The following is a 13202-nucleotide window of genomic DNA, read 5'->3' as shown; positions in this document are numbered from 1 at the left end:
GCTGGTTTTGTTGCAGCCAGAATACACCTGGCGGCTGCCCTGTGGAGGGATACGGAATCAGAGCTCCCAAGTGATGGACTCGCCCGCAGCCAGGCCTGCAGAGCCAGGTGAGCCGGATCCCCTGGCCCTGGGTCTTGTCTTCCACCCGGGGAGATCATTCTTATCTGCCAGGGTCGCCCCGGTTTGGGGACGCTGTTGCTACCTCCTGATCTGGGTGGAGGATAGGCCCAGCTTTCTGAAGCAGTCTTCTCAGAAGGGGATGGTGACTGCAGGGCGAAGGGATTGAAACCATTCCTTCATTCATTATAGCTTACCGTCCACCTGCCAAGCACTGTGCTGGCCAGGACAGAGCAGAAGCAGATACGGTCCCTGCCCTTATGACCTTACTGTCTACTGAGGAGGGCAGAAATGAACAGTAAAGGTCACACCAGTGGGCGTACAATTGCACTTGAGCACCCTGGGGGAGGAAGAGCAGGTTTCTGTGAGAGCAAACAGCAGGGGAACCCGGCCCAGCCTGGAGGCAGTGGCATTTGTGTTGAGACCCTCGGAATGAGCAGCATTAACGAGTGAAGAAGGAGAAGCAGAGGATGTTCTTGCAGAGAAAGGACAAATGCAAAGGCCTCAGTGGGAGGGAGTGAGGAAGTGTGGCCGACTTGAGGCTGGAGAGAAGGCCGGTGTGGCTGGAGCCGGGAACAAGGTCGGGGAGGAGATAGGGGCAAGGCGAGGAGGTCAGGGAGGTCGGCGGGTCCCGGCCGTGAGGGCCTTGCAGGCCACGACAGAAGGCTGGTCATTATCCTAAAGAGGATGTGCAGGCCTTGGGTATTTTAAAATCAGAGTGGCATGACAGGTTAAATTTGCATTTTAAAAAGCTCCCTTTGGTCATGGTATCCACCATAAACAGTTGGGGACTGGAGGTCTGTTCGCTAGTCATGAAAGGACCCCGGTCCCTTAGCCGCTCTGTTCACTTTCTGCGAGGCTCTTGTGGGGCAGAAGGCACTGCCTGGCCTGTGGGGCTTCTGGGAACAGGATTGCGTCTAGCGGGTAGGCGATAGGGAGGCCAAGTCCATCTCAGCAGAAAGAGGAGTTTTGAAAGCTGTGCAGAAATGAAGCCAGCTCTGCCAGGAGGTGGAGGGCCTGCCACAGGAGGGGTGTGAGCAGAGGCTGCAGGGCGACTTGGAGGGAGCGTGGTTTGGAGGAGCCAGTGGTTGGAAGGGGGTGTTGGGTTGATCAGTCATTTTTCTAATGGTTCCTCGCAAAGTCCTGGAGGTTCTGTGGCGCCCCTCGGAGGCTGCTTTGATGAGGACACAGGGTGGCCAGATGGGCAGGGCTGTCCCCTCCCTAGAACTGCTCCGCTTCTAGGGTCCAGAACTGACTGACTAGGCTCCAGCACTTCCTAGACCTGGGGCTTCAGGCAAGTTCTTTAAACCCTCTCTGTGTCCCAGTTCCCTCCCCCATAAAGGGATGACAGTCTGCCTGCTTCCTAGGGCCAGGGCAAGGACTGAATGGCAAACGTACCTATGGCACTTCGCCCAGAGCCTGGCACTCGGTGACACCCAACAACCCTGTTTTTCTCCACTCTTACTCTGTTGGTTTCCACAGGACTTTGAAACCTACTGCACCACATCATGTTTAAGTCCTCAAAATTTTTGTTTATTTAGAGTCTACCAAAAATGACCGCGAGGGGCCTCAGTGAGACCAGATTACGTCACTTGGCTCCACCTTCGTCTTACAGAGCCAGCTGACTTCAGACTACCGAAAAACTAGAGGCCATGTGCTCTGTGTGGCCAGAGCCTCAGCCATCCAGGAGGCTGAGATGGATGGCCAGCTTGTGCTCCGGCCCCAACCCGAACTGTTTCCAGACTGGGGAGGCTCCATCCAGAAGGCATCCATATGGGCCTCTCCTTTGGAGTGATTGGGAAAAACTCACTACTCTGCCACTGAGTGGAGAGAAGCGTCATGCGGCCTTGGCCTGCCATCCTCTGCAGGAGCTGCGAGGGGATGTCAGTCTTCAGTGGGGTGCAGTCAAGACCCCTTCGTTTCAAAACTTCCCCAGAAGTGTTTCAGCAGCGCCTCTGGGGACCACATTCAATTCATGTGTTTTATTTTTGCTTCAAGCTCTGCTGTAGCAGGACCTGCCCCATGCACACCCTCTCTACTCCGAGGGGCTGCGGGAAGAGCAGGTTTGCCTCCAGGAGCAGAAGAAAACCACAAGTCATCCTGCTGCTGGGCCCCCGCCCATGGCAGCCTCACCAGTGCCACTGCAGCCCGGGATGAAGGCCATGCCAGCCACATCTGCCAACGGCCCCAGCCTGAAGCTGCCAGGCCCTTGGCCTGTCGCTGGAGGCCTGTGGTCCCGGAGGCCTGGCCTGGGGTGGCTCTTGATCCCTGGGCAGCTGTTTGCACGAATCTTGGACATAAATCCAAGTTGAAGATCAACATTTTGTGACTGGTGTTCTTTGATGCCCTGGCTAATGTTCCCCTCCCAGTCAACCAGAGTGTGGCTTTCCTGTTGCCTCCCTCGGTGCTCTGTTCCTTCCAGACCCCCTGAGAGCATCACCATTACTCTTGGCAGATGTCTCCTGGGGCCCTGCTCAGAGCCGCCATGAGCGTGGGGCGTCCAGGGCCTGGGAGTCAGGCAACCTGGATTTATATTCGGTCCTTCCCCTCACTTGTCAGGAGACCTTGGACAAGGCCTGGCCCTTCTCTGAGCCTCAGTTTCCTCATCTGTCGAACGAAACCACCCCATCTCAGCCCTAGCTGCCTTAGAGAACGGTGGGATGAGAGGAGACATGGACTGGTCTTATAAACTCCAAACGCTGACCGAGGAAGCAGAGCAGGCCTAGGTAGAAACCAAAAACCAAGGGTCCAAAGCACTGCCTTCATTTTGTTTTCTCTTCTCCTCCCTGCCTCCCGTCCCCGCTGGGGCGGCCGCTTGAGGAAGCACCACAGGAGGCTGAGCTGCTGCAGAAAGGCCTTTACTAGGCACACAGGGGTGAGTCTAACGCCAGTGGGTCAGGGTGAGGGGAGAGGGCACGTCCTCCGAAGGAGCGGGGGTGGCATCCCTGCCCGGGGGCTTCAGCCTGAATGCACTAAGGGCTGGCCCCTCAGACAGGCTCAAGGGAGGCCCGCCCACTAGGGCTTCGGGCCCCTCCTTCATTCAGATGCCGCCTCTGACCCGGCGAACGTGGTCCTCGCTCTCACAGCTGCCTTGGCCACTCTCAGGGAACACTGTGGGGTGGGTAGGGGGCTTGGGAGGGCCCTCAGGAAGGAGAGGAGGGAGGTTGGGCAGTGTGGCAGACCCAGAAGCTTCCAGGCACTTCAGTGTTGGTGTTTAGAGGCAGTGGGGGATGCTGGCGCCAAGGGGTGACGTTTAGGTAGGAACAGAACAATTGAATCTAGAGCTGGTTTTTTCCTTTGGGCTCAGCTGAAAGTGAATTGGTATCATTGGAACAGAGAGCCGGAGAGAAAAGGGAGTCATTCTCTGGTACTCTCCACGGCATACAGCTGTGGGCACACAGACAGTACACATTCCTGGATATTCGTGCAGGTCAACACATATGGCTGTACACTCACATGTGTGCACACACGGTCACACACACCCATAGGCATAGAATGCAGACACCCACGTGCACAGCAGTACAGACACAAATCGTATGCGCACGTTCGTGTCAGGCTGGGGCTTTGTGTAACAGGGTCTAGAGTGGGAGTGTGGTGTGGTTGGAGAAATGGATTCCTTCCTGCACAGGGTCCTCCCCAGCCCCTGCACGGTGGACATAGGTTGGGGTGGGCCTCAGTTACTTCCCCTTGGCCTCCAGGGCCGCCCGCCGCCGCATGTAGGCCAGGATGTCCATCTTGACAGTGTTGACCGTGGTCCGGTGGTACCAGCGCATGATGGGTATACCGTCTGGCCCCACCAGGAACTTCTCAAAGTTCCAGCGGATGTCGTGGACCTTCATGGGTTCCCAGAAGAGGCGGCCAGGTGAGCCTAGGAGCTCCGAGGTGGGAGGACAGGAGTTCTGGAGCGGGCATGAGAGTAACGTTAGCCTTGCTTAGGGCCCCTCCCACTGCCTCCCTAGGCCTTTTTGTGGGTAGGGGAATAGCCTGGCACTGGGAAAAGAACACCAGTTTGAGAGTTAGAAAACTGAATCCCAGCCTTGGCTCTAGCAGATTGTGAGACCCTAAGCTTGTCCCTTTTGGGGCCCACCTGTAAAACGGGCTGGTGAGACCCTAAGATCTGCAAAGCTTTCTAGCTGGAATAACAGTCAGATGCCAAGAAATTCCCCAGGAGCCCAGGAGCAGAGGAGGTTGGCACGGCCCTTGCCTACATGGGCTGGAGCCAGGAGCAGCTGCAGCCCCGTCCAGAGCCAGCATCCGCCGGGCAGAGAGGCTCCTGCAGAGCTGGCTGTGAACTCACCTTCAGGAATGTGTAGAACTTCTGCTCTTTCTCCCCGTTCACATCCCCTTTCTCAAAGAGTTGGAAGTTCGGAACGAAGCCCCCACCTGGTCGGACATACCTACAAGGAATGTTCTTATGTGGGTCCCGGGAAGATGGGCACAGGGCTCAGAAACGAGAGGAAGGGCTAGAACAGGTGAGGGGTGTTGGGAATCCGTGGAGTTTGCTCTATAGTGGGCAGTGGGAGCTGATGAATATTGAGTGGGCAGAGGCATAATGTGGGTCTGCAGTCTTTTTCCAGTTTGGTACCGTCTCAGTCACCCCTGGCCCTCACTGTCCTCCCTGACCCTGGTCATGCAGTCACAACCAGTCATCCCTGACCCTGTCCCTCTCCTGTCCCTCTTCCACTCATTCCACTAATCGGGGTTCCTGGAAGGGGACAGTAGTTCTTGGTGGCTTTCATCATGAGTAGGGGTCAGTGTAAGAGATGCCTGGAGCCTGGGCTGGGGGGCAGGGTGGGATGTGCTAGCGGAGCCTTCTCCAGACACCGAGCGAGCACTCACTTGAGGCTGGATAGGATCTCCGAGTTCTCTCCTGGTTCCTGTTTTCCGAATTGGTTGCAGGGGAAGCCCAGAATGACCAGACCAAATGGCCCCAGCTCTTCCTGTAGTGCATTCAGTTCTGGGCCAGGGAGGGAGAGAGCAGAGATGAGGGGGTAGCCTGGCACGGAGCCCTGCCTGCCGTGTACCACTCCACCTGCTCACCCACTGTACAGATGACGTCACTGAGGCCTGACGGGAAGAGACTTGCCCAAGATCACCCAGTGAGTGTGGCAATGCAGGGACTCAAGTCCCAACCTCCTGGTTCCAACGTGGATGGGCTGGAGGTTGGGGGTAAACAGCAATACGCTTCCTCATGTCAGTAGTCAGTCACCCACCCACGGCCAAGGTCCACCCCCTAGGCCCGCAGGCTGAGGGCTCCTTCAGGCCCCTCAGGATTGAGTTTCCTGGAGCAGGAACCATCCACCCCTGGGCAGAAGGCAGACAACTTCCCTGGGGTGGGGTGGAGTGGGGCCCTCACAACTCTCCTCTACTCAGAATTCAGGAATCCCAGGGAGGTCGTGCCCAGCTCCCCAGATCACTTCGCCTGCGATTCTCAACATTCTGGGTCAGACTGCCTTTGCCTGTCCCCCACTCCCCACTAGCAGACTGTGCTCAACCCCAAAGCACTTTCTTGTGGGTGCTGTCAGGTGCCTTTGGCCTGGCTATTCCCTCAGGCTTTTAACTCTGCCCCAGCTAGGGAGAAAGGAGTGAGGACTAGGGATCGTGAAACCTGGGGGAAATGCCCGGTTCTGCCATGAACACACATACTCTCAGGCCCCTGCGGGGGCGGGAGGCAGGGGGAGAAGAGAAAACAAAATGAAGGGAGTGCTTTGGATCCTTGGTTTTTGGTTTCTACCTAGGCCTGCTTTCCAGGGTCCAAGAGAAGCACTAAGGCAGATGGGGCCGAGGGCAGGTGAGAAATTCTCAGCAAGCTAACGCTATTATTTCTTACTCCAGTGAAAGGACGCTTAAGGCACAAACCCAGTCTCCCCCACCCCTCTGCTTTTAGGGCTATTGAGGTGCCCAGGGATGAAGGGTAACTGGGAATCTTCTAGTACACGTTTGAAGGCGATCAGACTTCAGGCTTATATAATAATCATTTTCACAGAACCGTGGAACACTGCGGAATTGGGATACAGGGTTTGGAATCTCATGATCACCTTCCCCCTTCCCCCTTGCACCAGAAAATCTCCTGTGATTGGAATGTACCCAACTGGCAGAAACAGCCCCAAATAAAGCAGGGGAGGAGGGATGGGCTCTTACCAATGTACTGGCTTGTCAGGCCTCAGTAGCTGGCCACGTTGACAAAGAGGATGTATTTGCCAGCATACTTCTTAAAGGGGATGTACTCCTCCCCGTCGATGGTGAGGGCTCCGTACTCGTAGATGGTGCCGCTCGCTCCAGCGTGGCAGTCCATCTGGAACAGAAGCCAGGGAGCGGTCAGAGCTGGAAGGGAACTTGGATGCCAGTTTTCAAGATAACAGGGAGAGGTGGAACTGACTTTCCCAAATGGTCTTGACTCGCCCAAGACCACTCCAAGAATTAGAGCTGGACTAGCACTGAGGTCTCCTAATTCCTCGTATAAGATAATAATTTTGAAAGCACTTAATAAGCTGGTGAGTGCTATGGAAACTTGGAGAATTACTCACTACGGCCATTATACTTCTGGGTTACACGTCAATTAATCAGCATTCAGCAGGCAGGTTCTGAGGGAGACGACCGTGATGCTGGTGGTTGTGTTGTTGGATGGGCTGGTGGAGACTGCCTGGGGGGCTGTTGCAATGACGCAGGCAGGTGATGATGGGAGCCTGAACTAGAGCATTGTGAGGAAGAACCGAACCGAAAGTGGTGATTCAGAGGTTCCAAATCTGGAGGACTGGAAAGCTGAGGCTGTTGGTGTAAAATAGGGAAGTAGGACCGGGGCCAGGACTGGGGCCAGGACCCGGGCGAGGCCTGCCGTAAGGATTTGCTGATGGTCACGGTGAAGCCCCAGTGCCCAGCAGGTGTTCCCGGTAGGTGAGTAATTGTGACGATGACCATGATGCCTCTTCTTTGCCTAACTGCTGCTCCAGAACTCGTCCGGATGGTGTACAATGGACTGCGTGTTAGGGGACCTGGATTCCACGTCAGCTCTGCCACTAAGTTCCTGTGTGGTCTTGGCTAGCCCTTGCTCTTCCCTGGGTCTAAGTTTTCTCATTTATAAAGTGAGCACCTTGAACGGGACCAGCTATTCTCCACGATGGCTGGACAGCTTCCCTCTCAGGGGAAGAGGAGGAGATGGATTACTGCTAGCAGGCGGGATACTGCCTTTGCCCCTACTCAACCTCTGCCTCGTCTCTACCATTTTTGGTACAGACTCCAAAAATCTGGGTCTACTCTTGAAAGGGTCTCATGGCATCAGTACCACAATCAGCAGGTGGGTCGGTTGTGATGAGGAGGGAAAAAGCTTGCCACCCCGGTATCAGAGGATCTCTAAGGTCCTTTCTGGCCCTGCCATCCGATGACAGGTAGAAAAACAGTGAACAAATCGAGTGCAATCTAGCATTATAGCCCAGGAAAGGCAGAGACAGGTGGTTGGAATTAGAGAAGCAAATTCACGCCCTCTCTTCCCATCAAGTCGGGAAATCCTGTTATCGAGGCAGGACACCTGGGCCCAACTACGTGAAGCGTGAAGCGTGAAGCAGGCTGGCAGGGCGGGGCCCCAGGAGGGTGTAGAAAAGCAGCCTCTGTCTTAAAGATGCTGCAGGCCTGTTGAGCCAGAAGAGGCTGGGCTCCCTCAACAAGGCCATTCCCTGACAGCCGCAAGCTCTCCTCTTGGCTCAGGTACGTAGTCCCTGCTTTACGTGAGTAATACTCCATGCCCCATGACTTGTGGTGGGTGCTGGAGGCAGGCCTGAGCCCGAAGCTCAACATTCCTCCAGCCCCTGAGCCTCCTTGGCCCCGGCGGCAGGGGTCAGTTCCACCTCCACATACAACCGGGACACAACAAACACACCCCAGCTGGCCACAGACGTCTAGCAGCCAGAAAGCAAGGCCTTTTGCATGCCTCTCCACCCCCTCCACTCTGCCCCACCCGAAAACTGTGAAATGGGGATAAAAAAGCCAAGAGGTTGCTCAAGTAACAGAAGCTCAGAAGCTTGTAAACAGCAGGAGGATCAGCTTCTGAGCAGTTTCAGGGGGAGTGGCGGGGGTGGGGGGTCAGGGGAATCTCCTCATTAGATTTGAGCCTCTGCTGGCTGTGCGGCCCTGGGCAGTCGTTCTCTGAGCCTCCATCTGCTGACAGGTGAGGATAATATCACCTGCCTCCCAAAATGGCTGTGAGAATTAGCTAACAGATCAAAACTGTCTTGAAAGCCTCCTAGAAACAAATCCCCCCATTAAGGGATAGTGAGGATTCTGCCTGCGGCCAGGATAAAGGGTCCTGACGTCCCTACCTTGTTGTGAAGAGGAGAGGTGATACTCTTTGATGTTCCCCAGCCAGTATGAAGAAGATGATGCTCTGGGCAGGGTGTCTTCAGGAGGAGACGTGTGACAAAGCCTCCACACTTTCTACTGGGGCCAGTGCTGTGAGTTCAGACCGAGGTGGGTCAGAGGGTACCCAAGGTGGGGGAAGCCATGGCCTGCGTTCACCACCGAGCATGCAGCCCAGTCCTTATGGGAGTCCGCTTCCCTCTCCTGGGCCCATGGAGTCCCAGAGCCATTGCACCTTAACCAGGAGGCCAGAGGGGGAGGAAAGGACAGGCAGTGAGGGTGCCTCAGTCCTCCCACAATTAGGCAAGATAGGTGAGTTCTGATGGCTTAAGAGTGGGAATGGGGACACAGCCAGGACCCCGGCTTGAGTTGCTGGTCCTGTCTCTTTCTCCTCACCCACCCTACCCCTCCCATCAACGTGAAGGTGTGAAAGGAGAGCTAGACTTGGGGCAGGAGCCCTGAGTTCTGGGTCTCTGATCCTGTGTGACCACTCCTGTCCCCTCTTTGGGGCTCTGGTTCCTCCACTGTGAGATGGCGTCAGATTCAGTGCTGTCTTAAGGGCTCCTCAGCTCTGTCAGCATGTGGTTCCATGATTCTCTCTGCCTGGTTTAGTCACCTAGAAACCAGCAGTTACTAGGATCCCACGCACGTCAGCAGTTGTTACTCTCTCTAGCCTCCGCAAAGTCCTTTTGTAGAGGAAGGACAGGGAGGCCGGGCAGCCTTAAGCTGGACTGGAGAGCAGACGCAGCAAGGAAAGGATTCCTTTTGTCTCCCAGCCCCTCCCTTTGAATTGAGAGGAGACAAACATCCCTCTGGGGCTGTTACCCTTTGTCCATCCCATTTTGCACCTGCCCCTTGCCCCACCCCAAGTTGCTGGAGTTGGGGATAAGGGGTTGAGTCCTAGAACCCAGGGCTATGACATTTCGACTCTCTAAGGACCTGGGAGGAGACATGGGCATGCCCAGGCTGACATTAGCTAGCAGGTCCTACTGGTTGCAACTGATAGGATCATACCTCACTCTAAGGCTTTTCTAGACTATACCCATTCTGTTTTCTCTGAATCCATCTGTTCCTCCCCAGAGTTCTACAGAGAACACACAATGATGATGAGTTATTCATGGGATCCATGTTCTTATGTCCAGCCTTTTTGAAGCAGGGCCCAATCTTCCCTTCTCCGCATCTCCCAAAACTGAGGTTACAGGACTGACTCCATGATAACTGGCCTGCCTATGGTATACCCCTACTTCCTGAAACTCACTCCCATCCCTGAGCTGGAAGATGCCTTCTGAGTTGGAAATAATGAACAGGACTGGATACAAAGCCAGAGGCTTGAAGGAAGTGGCCTCATAACCATCCAGTCTCTAGGCTGACTTCAAGGAGGGGCAGACTGAATGGAATTTAGGCTGAGGACAGGATGGAGGATAGAAACAGACAGAAGGAACCTTGCATTTGGAATGGGTTTCCTGTGCAGTAGATAGGATTTGGAAACAAAATCATGGAGTCTAAGATCTTAGAATTAGAACCTGGAAGATTTGAGAAACACAAAACTCAAAGCTGCTTCTTGAGCTAATATAAGCGTGGTGTATGTGCATGTGTGTGTTGGGAAGCTGGAGACAAAAATCTCTCTCTTTGGGTATATTCTGTGCCTGGCTTCTGCCTCCCCACCTGGGGAAGAGGCGAAGCCTGCATGGCCCACCTTGGCATATTTGTCCAGGAGATCAGCATGCTGGGTCACCCCTGTTCCTGGCTCAGTATCCCTGCTCTAGCTCAGGGGCACACACTCTGCTGGAGGGAGACTAGGGCTCAGGAGAACTCTGCCCCTCCTATTGAGCTGTCAGCCCCCACTTTCCATAACTACCAGGTGTGCTCAGGCCAATATGGGCAGTGGGTGGTGGGTAGGGAGGCTGCCCCCAAACAGGAAAGCCTTCTGAGAACGGCATCTGGGTTTTGCTGCTTCTCCATGCATCCCCTCTGCCATCATCAGCTGCATTGTGTCCTGTCCTCCCACCCCCTGCAGATGGGGGAACTGACACTCAGACAGGCTTAGGGAACTAGTGAGCATCCTGGGTGTTCTGCGCTGCCAGCTCAGAGCTCTTTCTGTCACAGACCTCTGCCTCTTCTGCCAGTGTCCCAGAATCCAAGTGGGCATTTCCACCCGTATTTCTGCTTCGGTTAGACGAGGACCACTCAGCTGCATTGTCCTTCCCTTGCATCTTGCCTGCCAGTCCCCATGGAAACCTCTGCGGCCAACCCAGACGTGGAGTCTGCAGGCCTTTTTCTGTGCCCCCACCCCCTTCAGGCCCCACTGGACGGGAGTATCCAGAAACAGACGGTGGCGTGGATGCAGAAAGGCGACCCTGAGGTAGCTGTGGGGAAGAAAGCGTGAACTCGGGGGAGAAGGACCTTCCTCCCCAATTCATTCTGCCCACCCGGCACACCCAGGTCTCCAACAGATGGAAATACGAAGAGTCTGAGGAAGGTCCGGGTGCGCCACAGAGGGAGGCAACGGGAGTTAAAGGCGTCTCACGCACCTAGGTGTCACCCTTCTGGAGGGGAGCCCGGGAAGAGGGGTGCCTGGCCACTCACTGAGAGATGGACACCTGCGGGCTAGGTTAGTTCACCAGTCCCCCACCCCAAGGCTCACTCACCTTCAACTTCTCCTGTCCCCGGCTCGGCGGGACGAAGCCGGCCAGGAGCAGGGAGAGAAGGCAGGATGCCCGGAAGAGCCGGGCCATGGCGGGCTGGGGGCGCGTCTCGGGCTCGCCGGAGACGCTGTCTGATCCCAGGTCACCGTCCGTCTGAGGTGTCGGCCGCTCTCAGCCACCTTTCAAGCCCTCAGCGATGACCAATCCGCGGCCGGGCCCGAGTCCTTGTAGCCAATCGCAGAGCGGCTGGCATTTCAGGGGCGGGCACTACTTACCCTCCGCTTCTCCCCCTCCCCAGCCCCTGAGCTGCAGTGACATAAGCAAGTCTGGGAAGAGAGATGGGAGCCAGGTCCCAATGAACCCGTGAGGCGGCCCCCTCTTCCTTCGACTCCATAAAGTGCAGGGAGAGGCTGGCACAATGTCCTCCAGCACAGCCAAGGAAAGAGCTTTAAACCAAGAAAACTGATGGAACACCCACCCCATGGGGTTCCCTGCTCCCTCCCGCCTCCATTCTGGTTGAAGGGATGTTGAGGACTTAAAGTGTCAGCAAGATTTGAAGTGAGACATCCAGGAAAATTTACTCTAGGTAGGTTTAGTGCTTAAGAAGCGAAGAGTAAGTGCCCCAGGACTTTGGATGCAGCCTAGTCCTGGGAAGAACATTGAGACTCCTCACCTGGTTTGGGAGCAGAAAATACATTTGCTCCCTGTGTAGTCTTGAACATGTTGCTCCCCCTCTCTGGGCCTCACTTTCCCTCACTGTGTAATGATGGCGTTGGTTGATCTCTAAGGCCCTTCTAGTTCTGGCTTGATGACTTCCTTCTAAAATAAGTGTGAGACCTAGACCAGGAGTCCCCTGGGAGTAGGGACCATAATTACCAGCTGGCACAGGGCCTAGAACACAACAGGTGCTTAATATTTGCAGCGTTAGTCAACCAATGAATTCATTTCTCTGCCTGGAGATGCTGATGATCAAGTAAGGCAGCTCTAGGTCTGGGCTGTCTATGTAAGTTTCTGTCCACAGACAGGGGAATGCGCTGGGATCATTGCTTCCCAAATCTGACCATCAGAGTCACCTGAGAAGCTTTTCATACAGATTCCCAGGCCCCGTTCAGAATCACTGCATTAGAATCTCTAGTCTGTCTTCAGACATGTTCCAAAGGTGATTCCCTGTCTTCTGATGAAGTACCTTGAGATAACATGCTTTTACTATGATTTAAGGGAGTATTGTCCCCATGGGAATTTGGAAGTTCTCTCTCAAGTCCCACATTCTCTGTGATGCCTCCCTTACCTCAAACCACAGCCCGTTGAAGTAAAGGGAGTCTTGAAGGCCAGGAATTCTTTAAATGAGTTAAAACTTGGAAATATTTATAATAGTGGCTGACACAGAATATGTGCTCAATAAATATTATTCATTCAACCACTCCATTTCACTGAAGCCTAGAGATGGGGAACAATTCACCCAAGTTCCCAAAGCAAATCAGTGGTAGAGAGGAGACTAGAATCCAGGTCTCTGGACTCCATTCTTGGGCCCTCTTGACTTTATTTTGTTGTCATTTGAAGGTCATATTTACCAAAAGATACAAACACCTGTATGCTTATCAGTTTGTCAGGAATCCATTGTTCATTAGCATCAGTAGGCATCTAGTGACCCTCAAAATAGTGACCGAACATCATGTCAACACCGTGAGAGATGTCAAAGCGTTTTCCGGCAGTAACAATCCCTGCCCTTGAAGCATGTCCAGCAGAGCCAGGGCTAGGGTGAGGCGAGGGCAGAGCTGGCACCTAAGGGTGAGCACCTCCTCAAATTTTGCACCCCATGTGCCTGACTTGCCCCACCCTAGTCCCAGCCCTGGTGTTCATTTTCTCTGGGGGGTGACAAGAAGGAGCCAGAGCCCGAGGCCTGCTGTGGGGACACAGACAAATTACTTTCCTTCTCTGGGCCTCAGTTGGTCCACCTGTTAAACAAGGGTCTTTGACAGTCTCTCCGTGGTGGTCTCTGTGGCTCCACAGAGCCAAGGGTCTAAGGAGGCCAGTGCCACACCAGACTCAGTACTGGCTCCGTGGACAGCGGGGTGGGCGGCTGGGGGAGCA

The 13202-nt window shown here is 54.7% G+C and overlaps 2 protein-coding genes across 9 annotated transcripts in view; one reads left to right on the top strand and one right to left on the bottom strand.

The window, feature by feature from the left end:
• TNIP1 (TNFAIP3 interacting protein 1) overlaps nt 1-2436 on the top strand; it is a 47470-nt gene extending 45034 nt beyond the window's left edge. For 3 of the 8 annotated variants that reach the window (XM_064484452.1, XM_064484459.1, XM_064484451.1), the window contains 2 exons: nt 17-107; nt 1659-2436. In XM_064484452.1, the coding sequence (XP_064340522.1) occupies nt 17-107; nt 1659-1693 (126 nt within the window). In that variant the 3' untranslated portion in view covers nt 1694-2436. Of the gene's footprint in view, nt 1-16; nt 108-1599; nt 1623-1658 lie in introns of those variants that run through there. The other 5 variants (XM_064484457.1, XM_064484456.1, XM_064484453.1 and 2 more) reach the window with 5 other exon arrangements.
• Nucleotides 2437-2959: 523 nt separating this feature from the next.
• On the bottom strand, nt 2960-11276 carry GPX3 (glutathione peroxidase 3). The gene is made up of 5 exons (XM_010991147.3): nt 11115-11276; nt 6259-6412; nt 4957-5074; nt 4415-4514; nt 2960-4016 (listed from the first exon to the last, which is right to left on the bottom strand). The coding sequence occupies exons 1-5, from the start codon at nt 11199-11201 to the stop codon at nt 3795-3797; spliced, it is 681 nt and encodes a 226-aa protein (XP_010989449.2). The 5' UTR covers nt 11202-11276; the 3' UTR covers nt 2960-3794.
• Nucleotides 11277-13202: the final 1926 nt, after the last annotated feature.

This window comes from Camelus dromedarius, chromosome 3 (genome assembly GCF_036321535.1).
Source record: "Camelus dromedarius isolate mCamDro1 chromosome 3, mCamDro1.pat, whole genome shotgun sequence".
NCBI classification, from domain to species: Eukaryota; Metazoa; Chordata; class Mammalia; order Artiodactyla; family Camelidae; genus Camelus; species Camelus dromedarius.
The sequence above is the reverse complement of the archived record's forward strand: the minus strand, read 5'-3'. Positions and strand labels throughout refer to the sequence as shown.